A 25,377-nucleotide genomic window follows, 5' to 3' on the forward strand; every position below is an offset into this window, starting at 1 on the left:
ATAGTGGGACATTACTGGAGAGCGTGTGTTATATAGAGGGACATTACTGGAGAGCGTGCATTATATACAGGGACATTACTGGAGAGCATGTGTTATATACAGGGACATTACTGGAGAGCGTGTGTTATATACAGGGACATTACTGGAGAGCGTGTGTTATATACAGGGACATTACTGGAGAGCGTGTGTTATATACAGGGACATTACTGGAGAGCGTGCATTATATACAGGGACATTACTGGAGAGCGTGCATTATATATACAGGGACATTACTGGAGAGCGTGTGTTATATACAGGGACATTACTGCAGAGCGTGTGTTATATAGAGGGACATTACTGGAGAGCGTGCATTATATACAGGGACATTACTGGAGAGCGTGTGTTATATACAGGGACATTACTGGAGAGCGAGTGTTATATACAGGGACATTACTGGAGAGCGTGCGTTATATAGAGGGACATTACTGGAGAGCGTGCATTATATACAGGGACATTACTGGAGAGCGTGTGTTATATACAGGGACATTACTGGAGAGCGTGTGTTATATACAGGGACATTACTGGAGAGCGAGTGTTATATACAGGGACATTACTGGAGAGCGTGTGTTATATACAGGGACATTACTGGAGAGCGTGTGTTATATACAGGGACATTACTGGAGAGCGTGCATTATATACAGGGACATTACTGGAGAGCGTGTGTTATATACAGGGACATTACTGGAGAGTGTGTGTTATATACAGGGGCATTACTGCAGAGCGTGTGTTATATACAGGGACATTACTGGAGAGTGTGTGTTATATACAGGGACATTACTGGAGAGCGTGTGTTATATACAGGGACATTACTGGAGAGCGTGCATTATATACAGGGACATTACTGGAGAGCGTGTGTTATATACAGGGACATTACTGGAGAGTGTGTGTTATATACAGGGGCATTACTGCAGAGCGTGTGTTATATACAGGGACATTACTGGAGAGCGAGTGTTATATACAGGGACATTACTGGAGAGCGTGTGTTATATACAGGGACATTACTGGAGAGCGAGTGTTATATACAGGGACATTACTGGAGAGCGTGTGTTATATACAGGGACATTACTGGAGAGCGTGTGTTATATACAGGGACATTACTGGAGAGCGTGCATTATATACAGGGACATTACTGGAGAGCGTGTGTTATATACAGGGACATTACTGGAGAGTGTGTGTTATATACAGGGGCATTACTGCAGAGCGTGTGTTATATACAGGGACATTACTGGAGAGTGTGTGTTATATACAGGGACATTACTGGAGAGCGTGTGTTATATACAGGGACATTACTGGAGAGCGTGCATTATATACAGGGACATTACTGGAGAGCGTGTGTTATATACAGGGACATTACTGCAGAGTGTGTGTTATATACAGGGACATTACTGGAGAGTGTGTGTTATATAGAGGGACATTACTGGAGAGCGTGTGTTATATACAGGGACATTACTGCAGAGTGTGTGTTATATACAGGGACATTACTGGAGAGTGTGTGTTATATACAGGGACATTACTGGAGAGCGTGTGTTATATACAGGGACATTACTGCAGAGTGTGTGTTATATACAGGGACATTACTGCAGAGTGTGTGTTATATACAGGGACATTACTGGAGAGTGTGTGTTATATAGAGGGGCATTACTGCAGAGCGTGTGTTATATACAGGGACATTACTGGAGAGCGAGTGTTATATACAGGGACATTACTGGAGAGCGTGCGTTATATAGAGGGACATTACTGGAGAGCGTGCATTATATACAGGGACATTACTGGAGAGCGTGTGTTATATACAGGGACATTACTGGAGAGCGTGTGTTATATACAGGGACATTACTGGAGAGCGAGTGTTATATACAGGGACATTACTGGAGAGCGTGCATTATATACAGGGACATTACTGGAGAGCGTGCATTATATACAGGGACATTACTGGAGAGCGTGCATTATATACAGGGACATTACTGGAGAGCGTGTGTTATATACAGGGACATTACTGGAGAGCGTGCATTATATACAGGGACATTACTGGAGAGCGTGTGTTATATACAGGGACATTACTGGAGAGCGTGCATTATATACAGGGACATTACTGGAGAGCGTGCATTATATACAGGGACATTACTGGAGAGCGTGCATTATATACAGGGACATTACTGGAGAGCGTGTGTTATATACAGGGACATTACTGGAGAGCGTGTGTTATATACAGGGACATTACTGGAGAGCGAGTGTTATATACAGGGACATTACTGGAGAGCGTGTGTTATATACAGGGACATTACTGCAGAGCGTGTGTTATATACAGGGACATTACTGGAGAGCGTGCGTTATATACAGGGACATTACTGGAAAGCGTGTGTTATATACAGGGATATTACTGGAGAGCGTGCATTATATACAGGGATATTACTGGAGAGCGTGCGTTATATACAGGGACATTACTGGAGAGCGTGTGTTATATACAGGGATATTACTGGAGAGCGTGTGTTATATACAGGGATATTACTGGAGAGCGTGCATTATATACAGGGACATTACTGGAGAGCGTGTGTTATATACAGGGACATTACTGGAGAGCGAGTGTTATAAACAGGGACATTACTGGAGAGCGTGTGTTATATACAGGGACATTACTGGAGAGCGTGTGTTATATACAGGGACATTACTGGAGAGCGTGTGTTATATACAGGGACATTACTGGAGAGCGTGTGTTATATACAGGGACATTACTGGAGAGCGTGTGTTATATACAGGGACATTACTGGAGAGCGTGTGTTATATACAGGGACATTACTGGAGAGCGTGTGTTATATACAGGGACATTACTGGAGAGTGTGTGTTATATACAAGGACATTACTGGAGAGCGTGTGTTATATACAGGGACATTACTGGAGAGCGTGCATTATATACAGGGACATTACTGGAGAGCGTGTGTTATATACAAGGACATTACTGGAGAGCGTGTGTTATATACAGGGACATTACTGGAGAGCGTGCATTATATACAGGGACATTACTGGAGAGCGAGTGTTATATACAGGGACATTACTGGAGAGCGTGCATTATATACAGGGACATTACTGGAGAGCGTGTGTTATATACAGGGACATTACTGGAGAGCGTGCATTATATACAGGGACATTACTGGAGAGCGTGTGTTATATACAGGGACATTACTGCAGAGCGTGTGTTTTATACAGGGACATTACTGGAGAGCGTGCGTTATATACAGGGACATTACTGGAGAGCGTGCGTTATATACAGGGACATTACTGGAGAGCGAGTGTTATATACAGGGACATTACTGGAGAGCGTGCGTTATAAACAGGCACATTACTGGAGAGCGTGCATTATATACAGGGACATTACTGGAGAGCGTGTGTTATATACAGGGACATTACTGGAGAGCGTGTGTTATATAGAGGGACATTACTGGAGAGCGTGTGTTATATACAGGGACATTACTGGAGAGCGTGCATTATATACAGGGACATTACTGGAGAGCGTGTGTTATATACAGGGACATTACTGGAGAGCGTGTGTTATATAGAGGGACATTACTGGAGAGCGTGTGTTATATACAGGGACATTACTGGAGAGCATGCGTTATATACAGGGACATTACTGGAGAGCGTGCATTATATACAGGGACATTACTGGAGAGCGTGTGTTATATAGAGGGACATTACTGGAGAGCGTGCATTATATACAGGGACATTACTGGAGAGCGTGCGTTATATACAGGGACATTACTGGAGAGCGTGTGTTATATAGAGGGACATTACTGGAGAGCGTGCATTATATACAGGGACATTACTGGAGAGCGTGCATTATATACAGGGACATTACTGGAGAGCGTGCGTTATATACAGGGACATTACTGGAGAGCGAGTGTTATATACAGGGACATTACTGGAGAGCGTGCATTATATACAGGGACATTACTGGAGAGCGTGTGTTATATACAGGGACATTACTGGAGAGCGTGCATTATATACAGGGACATTACTGGAGAGCGTGTGTTATATAGAGGGACATTACTGGAGAGCGTGTGTTATATAGAGGGACATTACTGGAGAGCGTGTGTTATATACAGGGACATTACTGGAGAGCGTGTGTTATATACAGGGACATTACTGGAGAGCGAGTGTTATATACAGGGACATTACTGGAGAGCGTGTGTTATATACAGGGACATTACTGGAGAGCGTGTGTTATATACAGGGACATTACTGGAGAGCGTGCGTTATATACAGGGACATTACTGGAGAGCGTGCATTATATACAGGGACATTACTGCAGAGCGTGCATTATATACAGGGACATTACTGGAGAGCGTGTGTTATATACAGGGACATTACTGGAGAGCGTGTGTTATATACAGGGACATTACTGGAGAGCGAGTGTTATATACAGGGACATTACTGGAGAGCGTGCATTATATACAGGGACATTACTGGAGAGCGTGTGTTATATACAGGGACATTACTGGAGAGCGTGCATTATATACAGGGACATTACTGGAGAGCGTGCGTTATATACAGGGACATTACTGGAGAGCGAGTGTTATATACAGGGACATTACTGGAGAGCGTGTGTTATATAGAGGGACATTACTGGAGAGCGTGCATTATATACAGGGACATTACTGGAGAGCGTGTGTTATATACAGGGACATTACTGCAGAGCGTGTGTTTTATACAGGGACATTACTGGAGAGCGTGTGTTATATACAGGGACATTACTGGAGAGCGTGTGTTATATACAGGGACATTACTGGAGAGCGTGTGTTATATACAGGGACATTACTGGAGAGCGTGTGTTATATACAGGGACATTACTGGAGAGCGTGTGTTATATACAGGGACATTACTGGAGAGCGTGTGTTTTATACAGGGACATTACTGGAGAGCGTGTGTTATATACAGGGACATTACTGGAGAGCGTGTGTTATATACAGGGACATTACTGGAGAGCGTGTGTTTTATACAGGGACATTACTGGAGAGCGTGCGTTATATACAGGGACATTACTGGAGAGTGTGTGTTATATACAGGGACATTACTGGAGAGCGAGTGTTATATACAGGGACATTACTGGAGAGCGTGCGTTATATACAGGGACATTACTGGAGAGCGTGTGTTATATACAGGGACATTACTGGAGAGCGAGTGTTATATACAGGGACATTACTGGAGAGCGTGTGTTATATACAGGGACATTACTGGAGAGCGTGTGTTATATACAGGGACATTACTGGAGAGCGTGCGTTATATACAGGGACATTACTGGAGAGCGTGCATTATATACAGGGACATTACTGGAGAGCGAGTGTTATATACAGGGACATTACTGGAGAGCGTGTGTTATATACAGGGACATTACTGGAGAGCGTGTGTTATATACAGGGACATTACTGGAGAGTGTGTGTTATATAGAGGGATGTTCGCTTTCCGGTTGTGTTTTCCACCCATTGGGACACAAGACGTTGCGATTCTGTACGTTCCTTTCTCCTCCTTTTCCTCTTTGCTGGTCATTCGCTTCTTCTCGTCTCTGTGTTTTACAATGTGTCATAATAACGTAGATTATCAGCTCTTCACAGTTTCCAAGGAGACTTGGATCACACAGACCTGGTCGCGGGTATTTTTACCTCCTGCCGCCCGTTCTGTATCGCTGTCACCCGATCCTGGCGATTATCGTTGTGCTCTACGCTGCAGCACCGCGCTCTGGCGCCACGAGAGAACATTCACTCCAAGGAAAGCGCTGATCACTTCTGGGGAGAGAAAAATGAATAAACTTCTGTGAAGGGCAACAATGTTCTATATAAAAGCTCCTGGCAACTGGCATAAGGGTCACATGACCTAGTACGCCAAAGTGATCGGGGAACCATGATCCATCTCTATCGGTATCGCCATTTATTCTGATGTTTCCGGACCGGCTGGATTGTTTGCTTGTTTTTAAATATTTACTTTCTGACTTATTCATAACAAAAAAATATTTTTATTTTCGTTTCCAATTAAAGGGGTTAGGTTTTAGTTTTTATGTTTAAATATAAAAATTGATGAATTTTAGAATTGCTCTACAGTGGGACAAAAAAGTATTTAGTCAGCCCCCAATTGTACAAGTTCTCCCCCTTTATAAAGATGAGGCTGTAATTATCATCATAGGTTATAACCTCAACTATGAGACAGAATGAGAAAAAATCCATAAAATCACATTGTCTGATTATTAAAGAATTTATTTGCAAATTATGGGGGAAAATAAGTATTTGGTCACCTACAAACAAGTAAGATTTCTGCCTCTCACAGACCTGTAACTTCTTCTTTAAGAGTCCCCTCTGTCCTCCACTCGTTACCTGTATTAATGGCTCCTGTTTGAGGTTATGGACAGATGTCTTTTATACTGATAACAAGTTCAAACAGTCAGACTCCAAACTTTACTATGGCCAAAACCAAAGAGCTGTCGAAGGACACCAGAAACAAAATTGTAGACGTGCACCAGGCTGTGGGAAGCCTGAATCTGCAATAGGCAAGCAGCTTGGTGTGAAGAAATCAACTGTGGGAGCAATTATTAGAAAATGGAAGACATGGAAGTCCACTGATATTCTCCCTCGATCTGGGGCTCCATGCAAGATCTCACCCCGTGGTGTCAAAATTATCACAAGAACGGTGAGAAAAAATCCCAGAACCACACGGGGGACCTAGTGAATGACCTGCAGAGAGCTGGGACCAAAGTAACAAAGGCTTCCATCAGTAACACACTACACTGCCAGGGACTGAAATCATGCAGTACCAGACGTGTCCTTCTGCATAAGCCAGTACATGTCCTGGCCCGTCTGAAGTTTGCTGGAGAGCATTTGGATGATCCAGAAGAGGATTGGGAGAATGTCATATGGTCAGATTAAACCAAAATAGAACTTTTTGGTAAAAACTAAACTCGTCATGTTTGGAGGAGAATTCTGAGTTGCATCCAAAGAACACCATACCTTATGTGAAGCATGGGGGTGGAAACATCATGTTTTGGGGCTGTTTTTCGGCAAAGAGACCAGGACGATTGATCAGTGTAAAGGAAAGAATGAATGGGGCCATGTATCATGAGATTTTGAGTGAAAACCTCCTTCCATCAGGGCATTGAAGATGAAACGTGGCTGGGTCTTTCAGCATGACAATGATCCCAAACACACCGCCCGGGCAATGAAGGAGTGGCTTCTTAAGAAGCACTTCAAGGTCCTGGAGTGGCCTAGCCAGTCTCCAGATCTCAATACCATAAAAAACCTTTTTAGGGAATTGAAAGTCTGTGTTGCCCAGCGACAGCCCCAAAACATCACTGCTCTAGAGGAGATCTGCATGGAGGAATGAGCCAAAATACCAGCAACAGTGTGTGAGAACCTTGTGAAGACAGAAAACATGTGACCTCTGTCATTACCAACAAAGGGGATATAACAAAGTATTGAGAGGAACTTTTCTTATTGACCAAATACTTATTTTCCACCATAATTTGCAAATAAATTCTTTAAAAATCAGACAATGTGATTTTATGGATTTTTTCTCATTCTGTCTCTCATAGTTGAGGTTATAACCTATGATGATAATTACAGCCTCATCTTTATAAGGGGGAGAACTTGTACAATTGGTGGCTGACTAAATACTTTTTTGCCCCACTATATATATTATATGTTACGTTTAAGGGCCCCGTTCACACTGCAGAAATTCCGCACAAAATTTCCAAATGGGCGGCACATGGATAGGGGATCAGTTCTCAGACTCTGTAGTATCCCTGTAAGTATCAGAAGTGATCATGTACTGTATGTATGTGTGTGTGTGTGTGTATATGTGTGTGGGTACATATGTGTGTGTATATACACATATATAGGTTAATCCACAATCAGTGAATGTAGACCGGTGGTCATGTACAGTACATGTATGTGTGTGTGTATATGTGTATGTGTGTGTGTATATGTGTATATGTGTATATGTATGTGTATATATACTAGGGATGTAAGAAAAAATCGATTCTCGCCATAATCGCGATTTTTTCATTTGCCGATACTGAATCGATTCAAAATATTTTTGAATCGATTCTTTTAGGGATGTGGAATTTTTATCTCCTGACGCCCGGAACAGCATGTCCTGTCCCGGGCATCAGGAGATAAAAGTTCCACATTTGTGGAGCCGGGCAGGCCGGATCTGACACGGCGTCTCTCTGGGTGTATGGAGCGGGCTCTGACTCGTGCTCGCTCCGTACTATGCGACCCCCGGCTGATTTCAGTAGCCGGGGGCCGCCGCTAATAGCCAGCATGCGGCGATCGCCGCGGCTGGCTATTAAAGGAGTACTCCGGTGCGCACTTTTCTCATGTTATCCCGTCCGGGCTGCAAAATAAAAGAAAACGCACTTTATCTTACCTGCCAACGAGCCCCCGGAGCTCCGGTACAGGTGTTGGGTCCCCGGGCTGTATTCTTCTTACTTCCTGTTAGCCCGGCACAGCACACGGAGCTTCAGCCTATCACTGGCCGCAGCGATGTCCCGCCTCCGCTGGTGATAGGCTGAAGCTCCGTGTGACGTGCCGGGCTAACAGGAAGTAAGAAGAATACAGCCCGGGGACCGAACACCTGTACCGGAGCTCCGCGGGCTCGTTGGCAGGTAAGATAAAGTGCATTTTCTTTTATTTTGCAGCCCGGACGGGATAACATGAGAAAAGTGAGCACCGGAGTACTAGATCGCCGCTGTCAAAGCTGACAGCGGCGTCTATTGGGATCTATGAATGCTCCCAGGTGGGCGATGTATCGGGATATATCGCGATGTATCATCACCTAGACGGTATCGCGATATATCGGGATATATCGAATCGCCACACTGGTATCGCGATTCGAATCGAATCGCCAAATTCTTGGCGATTCACACCCCTAATATATACACATACATATACACATATGCTGCTGTACTTTCTGCATCATATATATATATTAAATCCACAATCAGTGACTGTAGACCTGCCTGGGGTGGTCATGTACTGTACATGTGTGTGTATGTGTATATATGTGTGTGTGTGTGTGTGTGTGTATTTATATGTATGTGTGTATATGTGTGTGTATATGTATATGTGTGTGTGTATATATGTATATATGTGTGTGTATATATGTGTATATGTGTGTGTGTATTTATATGTATGTGTGTATATGTGTGTGTATATGTATATGTGTGTGTGTGTGTATATATGTATATGTGTGTGTATATATATATGTGTGTGTGTGTATATATATATATGTGTGTGTGTGTATGTGTATGTGTGTGTATATGTGTGTGTGTGTATATGTGTATGTGTGTGTATATGTGTGTGTGTATGTATATGTATATATATGTGTGTGTATATGTGTGTGTATATGTATATGTGTATATGTATGTGTGTGTATATGTATATGTATGTGTGTATATATATATATATATATATATATATATATATTTATATTAAATCCACAATCAGTGACTGTAGACCTGCCTGGGATGGTCATGTATTTGTGTATCTATCTATCTATCCATTTGTATTTATTCTAATGGCGGATTAGATGGACCAGGTTTTTTTTCTGACGACAATTTCTTTCTTTCTAAACCTGAACACAATCTATGGCTCTATTGACCCGATTTATTGATTTACAATTCCAGAATCACAGTGAAGACTGACGGGCAGAGGGTGAGGGTACCGTTCTGTATACATGGGGGGAGAATTATCATGGCTTTTAGAGCATTGTTTTGTCTATGTTTTGGCGCAGTTCAGGCGCAAGCAGCATATTTAGCGACTTCTATGCGTCTTTTGATATAGACAGTTTCACTCTTTCTGCCGACCCGTAGAACTTTCTCTTTCTGACCCTGCAGTGGTCACGTATTTATTATTTGCGACTTTTGTCAAAAGTTGCTATTTTGTGCACAAAGGTACTTTTTTTTTTTTTAGGCGCAAAGCTACACCCCCTACCCCCCTACCAGTAGGCGTGAGAATCACTTCTAGCTTCCGCAATTCGACCTTTAACCTCTTGTGGACGACAGCGTCCCGCTCCCCTTCTATGACACTCGATCAGGAGCTGAGCGCGGGTCATGGCTGGGTGGTCCTGGCGGCTATCTGCTACCAGGGCCCATCTCTAATGCCAGACATCACTGATCACGGTGATGCCCGGCTTTAACCCCTTAGGCCCCGCAATCCAATTTGATTGTAGCATCTAACCTGCCAAATTTAGGACCCGGGAAAGTGTCTTCTTCCCTTCCTCACAAGTGTCTAGAAAAGTGTATGTGGTCGAGCTTTTCCCACCACAACAGAACTGCGCAAAATTCATCATCCCGCTGCACCTTCTTGATAATTAAGATGCGCGCTGGTCAAACCCACCGCCCAAATAAACGTGGGAAAATAGCTCTACAGTAGAGATTCTTTGATAAATCTGGGTCATAGTGTGTGAATTCCTGACAGTAACCGATCCGTCTTATACTTCTATGATGCCGACCTTGTTCTCGCTCCCGTCTCATGGGTACATATGGCGGATAGTCCCCTACAGCAGTGGTCCCAAACTATGGCCCTGCAGATGTTGCAAATCTTCAACTCCCAGCATGCCCGGACAGCCGTTGGCTGTCCGGGCATGCTGGGAGTTGAAGATTTGCAAAATCTGCAGGGCCACAGTTTAACCCCTCAACGACAATGGATGTAAATGTACGTCCTGGTGACGTGGTACTTAACGCACCATGACGTACATTTACGCGCCGATATTGATCATGGCATTGGAGGGATTTATGGCGGACATCTGCACGATCGTGGATGTCCGCCATTAACGGTGGGTCCCTGGCTGCTGATGGCAGCCGTGACCTGCCGGGCATGACGCGAGCACCGCTATCAGCAGCCAGGGACCCACCGTTAATGGCGGACATCCACGATCGCGCGGATGTCCGCCATTAACCCCTCCAATGCCGTGATCAATACAGATCACGGCATCTGCAGCATTCCGGTACTTTGAACGGATGATCGGATCGCCCGCGGCGCTGCCGCGGGGATCCGATCATCCAGCATGGTGGCCGGAGGTCCCCTCACCTGGCTCCTGCCGTCTCCCAGGGTCTTCTGCTCTGGTCTGAGATCGAGCAGACCAGAGCAGAAGATCACCGATAATACTGAGCAGTGCTGTGTCCTATACATAGCACTGCACAGTATTAGCAATCAACTGATTGCAATGAGTAGTCCCCTATGGGGACATAAAAAGTGTAAAAAAAATAAAATAAAAAAATAGTAAAAAAATGTAAAATAAAAAAGTAAAAAAATGTGAAAAATCCCCTCCCCCAATAAAAAAGTAAAATGTCCGTTTTTCCCATTTTACCCCCAAAAAAACATAAAAAAATAATTAATACACATATTTGGTATCGCCGCGTGCGTAAAAGTCTGAACTATTAAAATATATTGTTAATCATCCCATACGGTAAACGGCGTAAACGTAAAAAAAATTTAAAAGTCCAAAATTGCAGTTTTTTTTGTCATATTTTATTTAAAAAAAATGTATAAAAAATTAATAAAGTAAATCCTAAGCAAAAGTGATACTGATAAAAACTACAGATCATTGCGCAAAAAATTAGCCCTCATATCGCCCCATATACGGAAAAAATTGAAAGTTATAGGTAGTCAAAATAGGGCAATTTCAAACATACTAATTTTGTTAAAATGGTTTGAGATTTTTTTTAAGCGATACAGTTATAGAAAAGAATATACTCATTGATATCATTTTAATCGTATTGACCCACAGAATAAAGAAAACACGTCATTTTTACCGGAAAAGGGAACAGCGTGAAAACAAAACCTTCCAAAATTTCCTAAATTGCGGTTTTCTTTGAAATTTTCCCACATAAATAATATTTGTTTGGTTGCGCCGTACATTTTATGGTAAAATAAGTGATGTCATTACAAAGTATAATTGGTGACGCAAAAAAAAAACAAGCCCTTATATGGGTCTGTGGATGGAAATATAAGAGAGTTATGATTTTTAGAAGGCAAAAACGAAAATGCAAAAATAAAATGGGCCTGGTCCTTAAGGGGTTAAAGGGGTACTCCGGTGGAAAATCTTTTTTTTTTTTTTTTTTTTTTTTTTTTTTAAGCAACTGGTGCAAGAAAGTTAAACCGATTTTGTAAATTACTTCTATTAAAAAATCTTAAGCCTTCCATTACTTATTAGCTACTGAATACTACAGAGGAAATTATTTTCTGACATCATGAGCACAGTGCTCTCTGCTGACATCTCTGTCCATTTTACGAACTGTCCAGAACAGCATATGTTTATGTTTATGTCTATAGGGATTTTCTCCTACTTTGGACAGTTCTTAAAATGGACAGAGATGTCAGCAGAGAGCACTGTGCTCGTGATGTCAGCAGAGAGCTCTGTGTTCCAAAAAGAAAATAATTTTGTCTGTAGTATTCAGCAGCTAATAAGTACTGGATTAAGATTTTTTAATAGAAGTAATTTACAGAAGTAATTTAGTTTAACTTTCTGACACCAGTAGATTTAAAAAAAAAATAAAATTCCACCGGAGTACCCCTTTTAAGACCACTGCTCTAGAGCTTTTGGCTGTCCAGGCATGCTGGCAGTTGTAGTTTTGCAACAGCTGTAGGCACACTGGCTGGGAAACATTGTTCCATAGTCACAGCCTCATCTGGTGCTTTTATCTTATATGGCCGTCGTCCAGCGCTCGTCTTGGCGCCCGCTCTTTGACGCAGGTGTCCGTTTGCTGGATGGAAAGCCATGCATTATTCATTTTCTTTTCCTAGAATACTTATTATTTGATTTCCTAGGATATACGTCCCATGTCGTAGATATCCAGGCATTCTACACCCCCGATGATAGTGCTGCATTGTGAACGGCCCCCCAGACTGCGCTGACACAGATCACATTACACAATGGGTGACGCTGGAGATGACATTTAGCGCAGTTTTCACAGGGTTGTGACAGTGAATGTCGTTCTCTCAGGTGACTTGTTGTGTCACCAGTTCTTTGTTCCCCCGTCCCCTGTGTCGTGTTCACAAGGGTCACAGGAAACATAGAGCCATGGACTGGTAGGGCCGAGCTCTGGGCCGTCCATTGTAATGGTCATGAATGCGGCTGTGCTGCAGACCCTTCCACTTAGTGCTGGGCGGTATACCGGTTCATACCGAATACCGGTATGTTTTTTCTGTACGATATGAATTTTTCCTATACCGCAATACTAGTCGGGCCCCTACCCCCCTTCGAATGAATGAATTTTCAGCCGCAGCGGCTGTCCCCCTACATCGGGGAACTAATCATATGTTACGTGCAGACGCTGCTCTCCCCGTCCTCCTGTGAGCCGCCGGCGCTTTAAATGAATGAGTTGCGTGCTGCGGCGCTGGAAATGATTAAAGGACATCTGTACTGATTAATTTTACATATTCCTGTGCCCAGGCTGCAAAAATAAACTTTGACTCACCTTCCTACGTTCCCCCGTTGCTCCGTTATCGGCCTCACTGTTCTCCGCTGCAATTCCATGCTGCTTCCTAGGGACGGGAACGTCACAGAGCAGTCAGCGTATCACCGGCCGCAGCGGCTGGTGATAGGCTGAGCTCTGGCTGGCCCCTTACATGACTCACCGACTCTCCTATCACCGGCCGGCTCCTTACATGACTCTCCTATCACCGGCCGGCTCCTTACATGACTCTCCTATCACCGGCCGGCTCCTTACATGACTCTCCTATCACCGGCCGGCTCCTTACATGACTCTCCTATCACCGGCCGGCTCCTTACATGACTCTCCTATCACCGGCCGGCTCCTTACATGACTCTCCTATCACCGGCCTGCTCCTTACATGACTCTCCGATCATCGGCCGGCTCCTTACATGACTCTCCTATCACCGGCCGGCTCCTTACATGACTCACCGACTCTCCTATCACCGGCCGGCTCCTTACATGACTCTCCTATCACCGGCCGGCTCCTTACATGACTCTCCTATCACCGGCCGGCTCCTTACATGACTCTCCTATCACCGGCCGGCTCCTTACATGACTCTCCTATCACCGGCCGGCTCCTTACATGACTCTCCTATCACCGGCCGGCTCCTTACATGACTCGCCTATGACCGGCCGGCTCCTTACATGACTCTCCTATGACCGGCCGGCTCCTTACATGACTCTCCTATCACCAGCCGATTCCTTACATGACTCTCCTATCACCGGCCGGCTCCTTACATGGCTCTCCTATCACCGGCCGGCTCCTTACATGACTCTCCTATCACCGGCCGGCTCCTTACATGACTCTCCTATCACCGTCCGGCTCCTTACATGACTCTCCTATTACCGTCCGGCTCCTTACATGACTCACCTATCACCGGCCGGCTCCTTACATGACTCTCCTATCACCGGCCGGCTCCTTACATGGCTCTCCTATCACCGGCCGGCTCCTTACATGGCTCTCCTATCACCGGCCGGCTCCTTACATGGCTCTCCTATTACCGGCCGGCTCCTTACATGGCTCTCCTATCACCGGCCGGCTCCTTACATGGCTCTCCTATCACCGGCCGGCTCCTTGCATGGCTCACCGACTGGAATACCGTTAAATATCGTGGAACCGCCATAACTTACAAAAATACCGTGATATGCATTTTTGGTTGTACCACCCCGCACTACTTCCACTTTTGTCACATTTTATTAAGTTTTTCCTGTTATTTATTCTGCACTTAATATGAATACAGAATTTTACAATGTTTTATAAGGTTGTATTCACACCAGATCCACAGTTCTAAAATCTGCAGTTTCTGATTCGCAATAAAGAGTTTTCCAACTTCAATTCTGTTGCGGATCTTGTGTGTGTGTAAATATAACCTATGGCCCTCATTTACTATTGCAAATCCGACATGTTTTGTCAGATTGTGCGCCAGATTCTGTCTCATTGCGCCAGAAATTCTGTCTGCGACAGAATTTGGTAACTCTCCATTTTACTAAGAAAACACGAAAAGGGGTGTGGCAGTCAGGAAAATAAAAATGTAGGGAAACCTTAGTAAATACCGTGGGAAAAAAAAGTTGTAGGGAATTAAAACCCACAAAGAAACCTACACTCCACTCTTAGTAAATCAGGGCCAATGTGTATTAAAAAGGAACAACTAAATTTGGCATGGCCATAAGTGTTCAGACCCTTTGTTATGACACGTGATATTTAGCTTTGGCTCCTCCCATTTCTCCTGATCAATCAAGGTTGAGAAACATCTCACAGATGGATTCTGTTAATTCTGATAATTGGACTTGATTTGGGAAGACACAGACCTGTCTATAAAAGGTCTCACAGCTGACAATGTATATCAGAGCAATAACCAAGCCATAAGGGGGAAAAGAACTGCCTGTAGAGCTCAGAGACAGGATTGTGTGGAGCCACAGATCTGGAGAAGGGGACAAAATCATTTCTACTGCACTGAAAGTTCCCAAGAGCTCAGTTGTCTCCATAATTCTTACATGGAAAAAGAAGGAACAACCAAGACTCTTCCTCGAGTTGCTGCCCCACCAAACGAAGGAATTGGGGGAGAAGGGACTTTGTTACCAAAGGTCACTCTTGCAGAGCTTCAAAGAACCCTGTATGCAAATGGGGGAAAACAGGCACTGCCCATCACCTGCCCAATACCATCCCTACAGTGATCATGGTGGGGGCAGCATCATGTCTGGAGGAAACCAGGTACTGCCCATTACCTGCCCAATACCATCCCTACAGTGATCATGGTGGGGGCAGCATCATTATCTGGGGGAAAACAGGCACTGCCCATCACCTGCCCAATACCATCCCTACAGTGATCTTGGTGGGGGCAGCATCATGTCTGGTGGAAACCAGGTACTGCCCATCACCTGTCCAATACCATCCCTACAGTGATCATGGTGGGGGCAGCATCATGTCTGGAGGAAACCAGGCACTGCCCAATACCATCCCTACAGTGATCATGGTGGGGGCAGCATCATGTCTGGAGGAAACCAGGCACTGCCCATCATCTGCCCAATACCATCCCTACAGTGATCATGGTGGGGGCAGCATCATGTCTGGAGGAAACCAGGCACTGCCTATCAACTGCCCAATACCATCCCTACAGTGATCATGGTGGGGGCAGCATCATGTCTGGAGGAAACCAGGCACTGCCCATCATCTGCCCAATACCATCCCTACAGTGATCATGGTGGGGGCAGCATCATGTCTGGAGGAAACCAGGCACTGCCCATCACCTGCCCAATACCATCCCTACAGTGATCATGGTGGGGGCAGCATCATGTCTGGAGGAAACCAGGCACTGCCCATCACCTGCCCAATACTATCCCTACAGTGATCATGGTGGGGGCAGCATCATGTCTGGAGGAAACCAGGTACTGCCCATCACCTGCCCAATACCATCCCTACAGTGACCATGGTGGGGGCAGCATCATGTCTGGAGGAAACCAGGCACTGCCCATCACCTGCCCAATACCATCCCTACAGTGATCATGGTGGGGGCAGCATCATTTCTGCAGGAGACCAGGTACTGCCCATCACCTGCCCAATACCATCCCTACAGTGATCATGGTGGGGGCAGCATCATGTCTGGAGGAAACCAGGCACTGCCCATCACCTGCCCAATACCATCCCTACAGTGATCATGGTGGGGCAGCATCATTTCTGCAGGAGACCAGGTACTGCCCATCACCTGCCCAATACCATCCCTACAGTGATCATGGTGGGGGCAGCATCATGTCTGGAGGAAACCAGGCACTGCCCATCACCTGCCCAATACCATCCCTACAGTGATCATGGTGGGGGCAGCATCATGTCTGGGGGAAACCAGGCACTGCCCATCACCTGCCCAATACCATCCCTACAGTGATCATGGTGGGGGCAGCATCATGTCTGGGGGAAACCAGGTACTGCCCATCACCTGTCCAATACCATCCCTACAGTGATCATGGTGGGGGCAGCATCATGTCTGCAGGAGACCAGGTACTGCCCATCACCTGCCCAATACAATCCCAGTGATCATAGTGGGGGCAGCATCATGCTATGGGGACAGGGAGACTGGTCAGGGTTGAGGGAAAGTTGAATGGAGCAAAGTACAAAGATATTTTTAATAAAGACCTGATCCAGAGCTCTGGTCCTCAGACTGGCCTGAAGTTTCACCTCCCAATAAGTCAATGCCCCTAAGTACACAGCAAAGACAACACAGAAGCGGCTTAGGGAGAACTCTGTGAATGTCCTTGAGTGGCCCAGCTAGAGCCCAAACCCAATGGAGAGACCTGAAAATGGCTTCCACCAACCATCCCATCCAACCTGAGAGGATCTGCAGAGAAGAATGGGAGAAAATCCCCAAATCCGGGAGGGTAAACCTTGTGGCCTCATCCCAAAGAAGACTGGAGTAAAGGGTATGAATACTTATATCACTGCAGGGGTATAGATTTTCCTTTTCAATAGATTAGTAACATTCTGTGATCACTATGTCATTATGGGGGATTGAGGGCAGAATTATGGGAACACAAGGAGCAACAGAACTATTTAAAAAAGGGAAAGGTACGAGGAGTGCTTCCCTAATGTATGCCCCCGATGTCTCCCTAATGATGTCTGCCCCGATGTCTACCTATTGATGTCTGCCCCGATGCTTCCAGGAGGGCCGTGATGGTGTCTTATATTGTAGCCTCGTGTCTGATGTATATTTAGTGATGTTCCTTGTGCCTACGTGCCGTCCTTCCCTGGAGGGGGCAGACGTGTCCTGCAGTGAATTCCGTCTACTATTATAGAGACTGGATGTAGGGGAAATGTAGGTCAGGGATAAGCTTCAGCTGAATTCTCCATTATCAGCAAATTTTGCTCCGCTGCACTATGGATTTAAGGGGATCAGAGAGATCAGTGATACTTCAACAACCATTCGAGGGGCTGAATCCTATCTGCCACTTCTCTTAATAGGCGCAGCCCGCCGGCTGTATGTAAGGCCTGTTGTAGGCTCCTATAAGCTCTCACACCGCGGAGGCCACAAGAGTGTCCAAATGTAAGGAATATTATTGTGTACTGAGCTATTTTGTGCCAAGGCTTCCAGTAAAAAAAAAAAAATAAATATATATATATATATATATATATATATATATATATATATATATATAGACAAAGAATAAGTCTGTTGCTATATATATATATATATACATACACATACATATACATACAGCAACAGAAGAATACAGCAGCACACTGCTAGCACAAAGATATAGATAAAACATATAGAAAAGCTATACAGCTATGGTGCAATAAATAAAAATATGAAATTATGAAATAGTGAGGTACTTAGCTTGCAATTTGGTGGCCCAATAGCTTGGACCGTCCCACCACGTTAAGGTGACCTCATTGGGACAGACCCTGCACTATGAATATGCCTCTGTGTGATCAGTTCAACAGGCACTGCAGGACCTGAAACATCCAAGACACCTTATATACACCTGATAGAGGTGGGTGGGGTACAAGAGCCAACATGGAGTTAGCCACTCCCCCGTATGTACAATACAGACAAAGGATAAGTTAGCCAGCACTATTGATTCCAAACTGTTGCTGTATATTTAGCCCAGCCGCGTGCACCTGTAAGCCAGGTCCTTATAATAGTTTGGAATCAATAGTGCTGGCTAACTTATCCTTTGTCTATATATATATATATATATATATATATACACAGTGTATATATACAGCAACAGGAGAATACAGCCGCACTTATAGCACTAGTGCTAGCAGTGTGCTGCTGTACTCTCCTGTTGCTGTATATTTAGCCCAGCGGCGTGCACCTGTAAGCCAGGTCCATATAATAGTTTGGAATCAATAGTGCTGGCTAACTTATCCTTTGGTTTTATATATATCACTCAGTTTATCAAGATTTTACTGTTATGTACCTATAACTTGAATACGAAAAAGGCCAGCGTGGATAATATGAAAAACAAAGTCCTGTTTATTCAATAAAAGTCCGAAGACACAAGGTGAACATGAAGTAGCGCGTTTCAGGCGATGCCGCCCTAGGGCGGCATCGCCTGAAACGCGTTACTTCATGTTCACCTTGTGCCTCCTGACTTTTATTGGATAAACAGGACTTTGCTTTTTCACTTTATCCTCGCTGGCTTTTCTCTTACCTACTTTGGACCTTTGGTGCGGCCATACACCTGCCGTGCGGTGGATGGGACTTACCTGCCATGAGCTGGCCTACCTATCCTACTTGTACCTGTAACTTAGGACTTGCTCACATCATGATTTTTGCATACGTTGAGTTTGTACATTTCTATGCATGAAAAACGTGTACAAACATAAACCTCAACTAGTGACTTGTCTAGATAATATGTATCCAGCACGTGCGCCTGTTTTGGTCCGTATGCATATATTTGCTTCCAGCAGCACTCCGATATGGTAAAAAAAAAATTATATGCGCAATTTATTCACACGTCTAGCGATGTTTCCACTGCCCACTGTAGTGGGCAGTCGAAACGTCACTAGACACGGATGAATAAATTGCGCATATTATATTTAACCATATCGGAGTGCTGCTGGATTTTCCTTTCTTGTGTTATCTACAGCCCCTGACCTGAGCTTTAACCCTTTGTGTACCTGGCATTGCTGTTTACTGCAGAGGTTGTGCTGCTCTAGGCCTTTTTTCGCAAAGATATATATATATATATATATATATATATGTCTCCTAAGAATTGTCTCTTCTCTTCAGGCCCCACTTTGCTGCTCACCAGTGACAATATCAAGCAACGTCTGGGATCGGCCGCTCTCGACAGGTCAGTACTGATGACTGAAGACCCAATCGCCTATGGTGTCTTTATTTGGCTTTTTTTGGCTGCCGATTTCATGTATGAAGGAAAACCGACACATTTACCGGGAACCGGAGATATTGCAGAAAGCCTCAATCCCTATGTAAATACTTAAAGGGGTACTCTGGTGGAAAACTTTAAAAAAAAATAAAAAAAAAAATAAAATATATATATATATATATATATATATATATATATATATATATCAACTGGTGCCAGAAAGTTAAACAGATTTGTAAATTACTTCTATTAAAAAAATCTTAATCCTTCCAGTGCACAGTGCTCTCTGCTGACATCTCTGTCCATTTTAAGAACTGTCCAGAGAAAATCCCCATAGCAAACATATGCTGCTCTGGACAGTTCCTAAAATGGACAGAGATGTCAGCAGAGAGCACTGTGCTCGTGATGTCAGCAGAGAGCTCTGTGTTCCAAAAAGAAAATAATTTCCTCTGTAGTATTCAGCAGCTAATAAGTACTGGAAGGATTTAAGATTTTTTTTAATAGAAGTAATTTACAAATCTGTTTTAACTTTCTGGCACCAGTTGATTTAAAAAAATAAATAAATAAATAAAAAAGTCTTCCACCGGAGTACCCCTTTAAAGGGGTACTCTGCTGCTCAGTGTTTGGAACAAACTGTTCAGAACGCTGGAGCCGGTACCGGGAGCTTGTGATGTCATAGCCCCGCCCCTCAATGCAAGTCTATGGGAGGGGGCGTGACAGCCGTCACGCCCCCTCCCATAGACTTGCATTGAGGGGGCGGGGTGTGATGCCATGAGGGGGCGGGGCTATGACGTCACGAACTCCCGGCTCCAGTGTTCGGAACAGTTTGTTCCAGACGCTGAGCAGCGGAGTACCCCTTTAAATTCCTCTTTCCCACTTCCACTGGTCTTTACAGAATTTACTCAGATTTCTCATGGAACACGTTGCGCGGTTTGAGGTCATCTTTGGTAATGGTTGAGGTTTAGTACCAGAGGGTGGCGCTGCCAATGGGTAATGGGGAGAATATGCAGGTCCAGTATGGTCTCCTATGGAGTCTGTCCGCTTTGTTTATCCTCTACAATTCTCTTGTTTTTCCATTCACAGTGTCCATGAGTACAGACTTTCCAGCTGGTTGGGTCAACAAGAAGACATCCACCGGATTGTCCTGTATCAGTCCGACTATTACCTCACGCCCTGGACCCAGCGCTGCATCCGACAGGCTGACTGCATCCTTATCGTTGGGCTGGGAGATCAGGAGCCCACTGTTGGGGAGGTGAGGGAAGGAAGATTTTACTTAAAGGGGTATTCCAGGCAAAACCTTTTTTTTATATATATATCAACTGGCTCCGGAAAGTTAAACAGATTTGTAAATTCTATTAAAAATTCTTAATCCTTCCAATAGTTATTAGCTTCTGAAGTTTTCTGTCTAACTGCTCAATGATAATGTCACGTCCCGGGAGCTGTGCATGATGGGAGAATATCCCCATAGGAACTGCACAGCTCCCGGGACGTGAGTCATCAGAAAGCAGTTAGACAGAAAACAACAACTACACTTCAGAAGCTAATAACTATTGGATTTTTAATAGAAGTAATTTACAAATCTGTTTAACTTTCCGGAGCCAGTATATATAGTATACACCTCCTCTCCAGCTCTATCTGTATACTGCTGCTATCTCTATGGGGTCAGGATATATAGTAGTTATACACCTCCCCTCCAGCACTATCTGTATACTGCTTCTGCTATCTCTATGGGATCAGTATATATAGTAGTTATACACCTCCTCTCCAGCTCTATCTGTATACTGCTGCTATCTCTATGGGATCAGGATATATAGTAGTTATATGCCTCCCCTCCAGCTCTATCTCTATGGGATGAGGATATACAGTAGTTATACACCTTCCCTCCAGCTCTATCTGTATACTGCTGCTATCTCTATGGGATCAGGATATATAGTAGTTATACACCTCCCCTCCAGCTCTATCTCTATGGGATCAGGATATATAGTAGTTATACACCTCCCCTCAGCTCTATCTGTATACTGCTGCTATCTCTATAGGATCAGGATATATAGTAGTTATACACATTCCCTCTAGCTCTATCTGTATACTGCTGCTATCTATATGGGATCAGGATATATAGTAGTTATACACCTCTCCTCCAGCTCTATCTGTATACTGCTGCTATCTCTATGGGATCAGGATATATAGTAGTTATACACATTCCCTCTAGCTCTATCTGTATACTGCTGCTATCTCTATGGAATCAGGATATATAGTAGTTATACACCTCCCCTCCAGCTCTATCTGTATACTGCTGCTATCTATAAGGGATCAGGATATATACCTGTGACTCCCATACTACTGCTCGCCAGGTTCATAGGTCAGCACATATGTATCCTGGAAAGAAAGGTTGCCTCGTAGGGTGGGTCATAATGTAGGGGATTGGCCTCTATGGCCAAACTACAACTTCCAGCATGCCCGGACAGCCGAAGGCTGTCCGGGCATGCTGGAAGTTGTAGTTTGGCCACAGCTGGAGGCACCCTGGTTGGGAAACACTGGTCTAGATGGTGGTGATGCTTCTGCCTTACTTGTAATGTATATAGAAGATGAAAAATAAATGAATTAATTTTATTGATATTATTGGGATTTGTCTATTATGAGCTCCTTATAGCTAAGAATTAAATTCATACAATTACATTTATTAAAGTGGTTTTGAGCTTAAAATCTACTTGTTGTTGAATGCGATTTTGGAGATCGAGAATACATACTGCCCCATAGTCACCGGGTACCACAGGGGTGCTGGGATTGGTCTTTGCCACCATGAACACGACCTCGTCTTGTAGTCTGTATATTGGTTTATCATTATGCGCCGCACTATATGAAATGAACGGCTCCGGCGTCTGTTACTGAAATATGGGTTTGATTTCTACTTTATTAAAGATCCTGCCCAGACGTGCAGCGGGCGCATGTAATCAACGGAGAGCGCGGGAGATTGTGTGTACGTCTGTCAGGGTTCAGCAGGGGCGGCTACAGCGCAGATTTATAATCAGTCACAGGATTGTACCAGACGTTAACCCTTTACACTGCGGCAATATTAAACAGTTCTGCATCTATATAAAGTCAATGACCAAATACGTGGCCCACAGTGGGGGGGGGGGGGGTCTGATGACCCAAACTAACAACATCGTATACACTCCCTGGACACTTTATTAGGTACACCTGTCCAATTGCTGGTTTACACAAATAGCTAATCAGCCAATCACATGGCAGCGACTTAATGCATTTAGGCATGTAGATGGGGTCAGGATCTCTTGCTGAGGTTCTAACATCAGAATGGGGAAAAAAGGGGGATTTAAGTGACCGTAAACCTAGCATGGTTGTTGGTGCCAGACGGGGCCGGTCTGAGTATTTCAGAAACTGCTGATCTACTGGGATTTTCACCACAACCATCTCTGGGGTTTACAGAGAATGGTCCGGAAAAGAGGAAATATCCAGTGAGCGGCTGTTGTGTGGAGGAAAATGCCTTGTTGGTGTCAGAGGAGAATGGGTGAACTGGTTTAAGATTACATCATATGTTGTCATGTCTATATGGGGGAACTGTGTGATGTCATCATGTCCATATGGGGGAACTGTGTGATGTCATCATGTCTATATGGGGGAACTGTGTGATGTCATCATGTCCATATGAACTGTGTGATGTCATCGTTTCTATATAGAGGAACTGTGTGATGTCATCATGTCCATATGGAGGAACTGTGTGATGTCATCATGTCTATATGGAGGAACTGTGTGATGTCATCATGTCCATATGGGGGAACTGTGTGATGTCATCATGTCCATATGAACTGTGTGATGTCATCATGTCTATATGGAGGAACTGTGTGATGTCATCATGTCCATATGGGGGAACTGTGTGATGTCATCATGTCCATATGAACTGTGTGATGTCATCATGTCCATATGAACTGTGTGATGTCATCATGTCCATATGGAGGAACTGTGTGATGTCATCATGTCCATATGGAGGAACTGTGTGATGTCATCATGTCTATATGGAGGAACTGTGTGATGTCATCATGTCCATATGGGGGAACTGTGTGATGTCATCATGTCCATATGGAGGAACTGTGTGATGTCATCATGTCTATATGGGGGAACTGTGTGATGTCATCATGTCCATATGAACTGTGTGATGTCATCATGTCTGTAGGAATCGCTCCTTGCCTTCCCGCTCCCTCTGCCCTTATTGTTTGCTGTTTTATTGTTTGATATGAAGTGAAGTTACTGTAATTAGGTCCCGGGTGGTGAGTGCTCCGTTCCTTTCTCTGTTGCTATTTCCGTGGGGAATGTGTCCAGCACCTTAGACAAAGTATACAGCGGTGTGACACGGGACTAGAGAGGTGTACCTAATAAAGTGGCCATTGATCATTTGGCTGTAACCTGCCGAGTTGATTTTCTCACAAGCACCAACATAATAATCTCCCGTGTCAGTAAAGCACATGACTGATTTTGTACTTTTTATTTTTTTGTTACAGCTTGAGAAGATGTTGGAGAACACAGCGGTGCGGGCCCAGAAGCAGCTGATTCTGCTCCATAAAGAGGACGGGCCCCCACCTTTCCGCACTGTGGAATGGCTGAACATGAGAAGCTGGTGCTCCGGTCATCTTCACCTTCGTTGTCCTCACAGAGTTTTCTCTAAGAGGAGTCTGCCCAAATTGGTAAGAACTGTTCCCCCTGAAATGTAGTAATTGGAGATGGGGGGGTAACGTCTGAGCGGCATCCACTGACGGGCAGCAGCGATGGGCAGAATGTTCTCCGATCCCCTGGAGGACATGTGATTTGGCTGATTTATACTTTGTTGGTTCATCTGACAGAAATCCTCATGGGGCTCGTATAATGGCCTCCCGAGCGGCTCACTTCCATATCACAGACCCTTCTGCAATTACTTCCTACATGTCAGACGTGTGCGGCACAACAAGGCACCGCGTCCAATAGTCATGGCCGTTACCTGACGTCTCCTGTCAGCATCAAAAATAACCTGAAGCTGCTGTAAACATATCACAATATTTGTTCAAACAAACAGGATGGTTCAGCGCTTGGTTCGGTAAAATAACGAGGATTTTATTCAAAAGATACAGGTACAAACATCTTGACGCGTTTCGCCTGCTAGTTCACAGCCTTAAAGGGGTACTCCTGTGGAAAACATTTATTTTTTTTTTTTTTAAATCAACTGGTGCCAGAAAGTTACACAGATTTGTAAATTACTTCTATAAAAAAATCTTAATCCTTCCAGTACTTATTAGCTGCTGAATACTACAGAGGAAATTATTTTCTTTTTGAAACACAGAGCAGCATATGTTTGCTATGGGGATTTTCTCCTACTCTGGACAGTTCCTAAAATGGACAGAGGTGTCAGCAGAGAGCACTGTGGTCATGATGTCAGCAGAGAGCTCTGTGTTCCAAAAAGAAAATAATTTCCTCTGTAGTACTCAGCAGGTAATAAGTACTGGAAGGATTAAGATTTTTTTTTTATTGAAGTAATTTACAAATCTGTTTAT

At 44.3% G+C, this 25,377-nt stretch overlaps 1 protein-coding gene across 1 annotated transcript in view; it reads left to right on the forward strand.

Moving 5' to 3' along the window:
• Positions 1–25,377, forward strand: part of PNPLA7 (patatin like phospholipase domain containing 7) — a 197,610-nt gene that overhangs the window by 127,619 nt on the left and 44,614 nt on the right. Inside the window, 3 exon segments of the mRNA XM_056540343.1 lie at positions 19,744–19,807; positions 20,924–21,092; positions 24,355–24,537. Of these exon segments, the coding sequence (XP_056396318.1) occupies positions 19,744–19,807; positions 20,924–21,092; positions 24,355–24,537 (416 nt within the window).

This window comes from Hyla sarda, chromosome 9 (genome assembly GCF_029499605.1).
Source record: "Hyla sarda isolate aHylSar1 chromosome 9, aHylSar1.hap1, whole genome shotgun sequence".
Lineage (NCBI taxonomy): Eukaryota > Metazoa > Chordata > Amphibia > Anura > Hylidae > Hyla > Hyla sarda.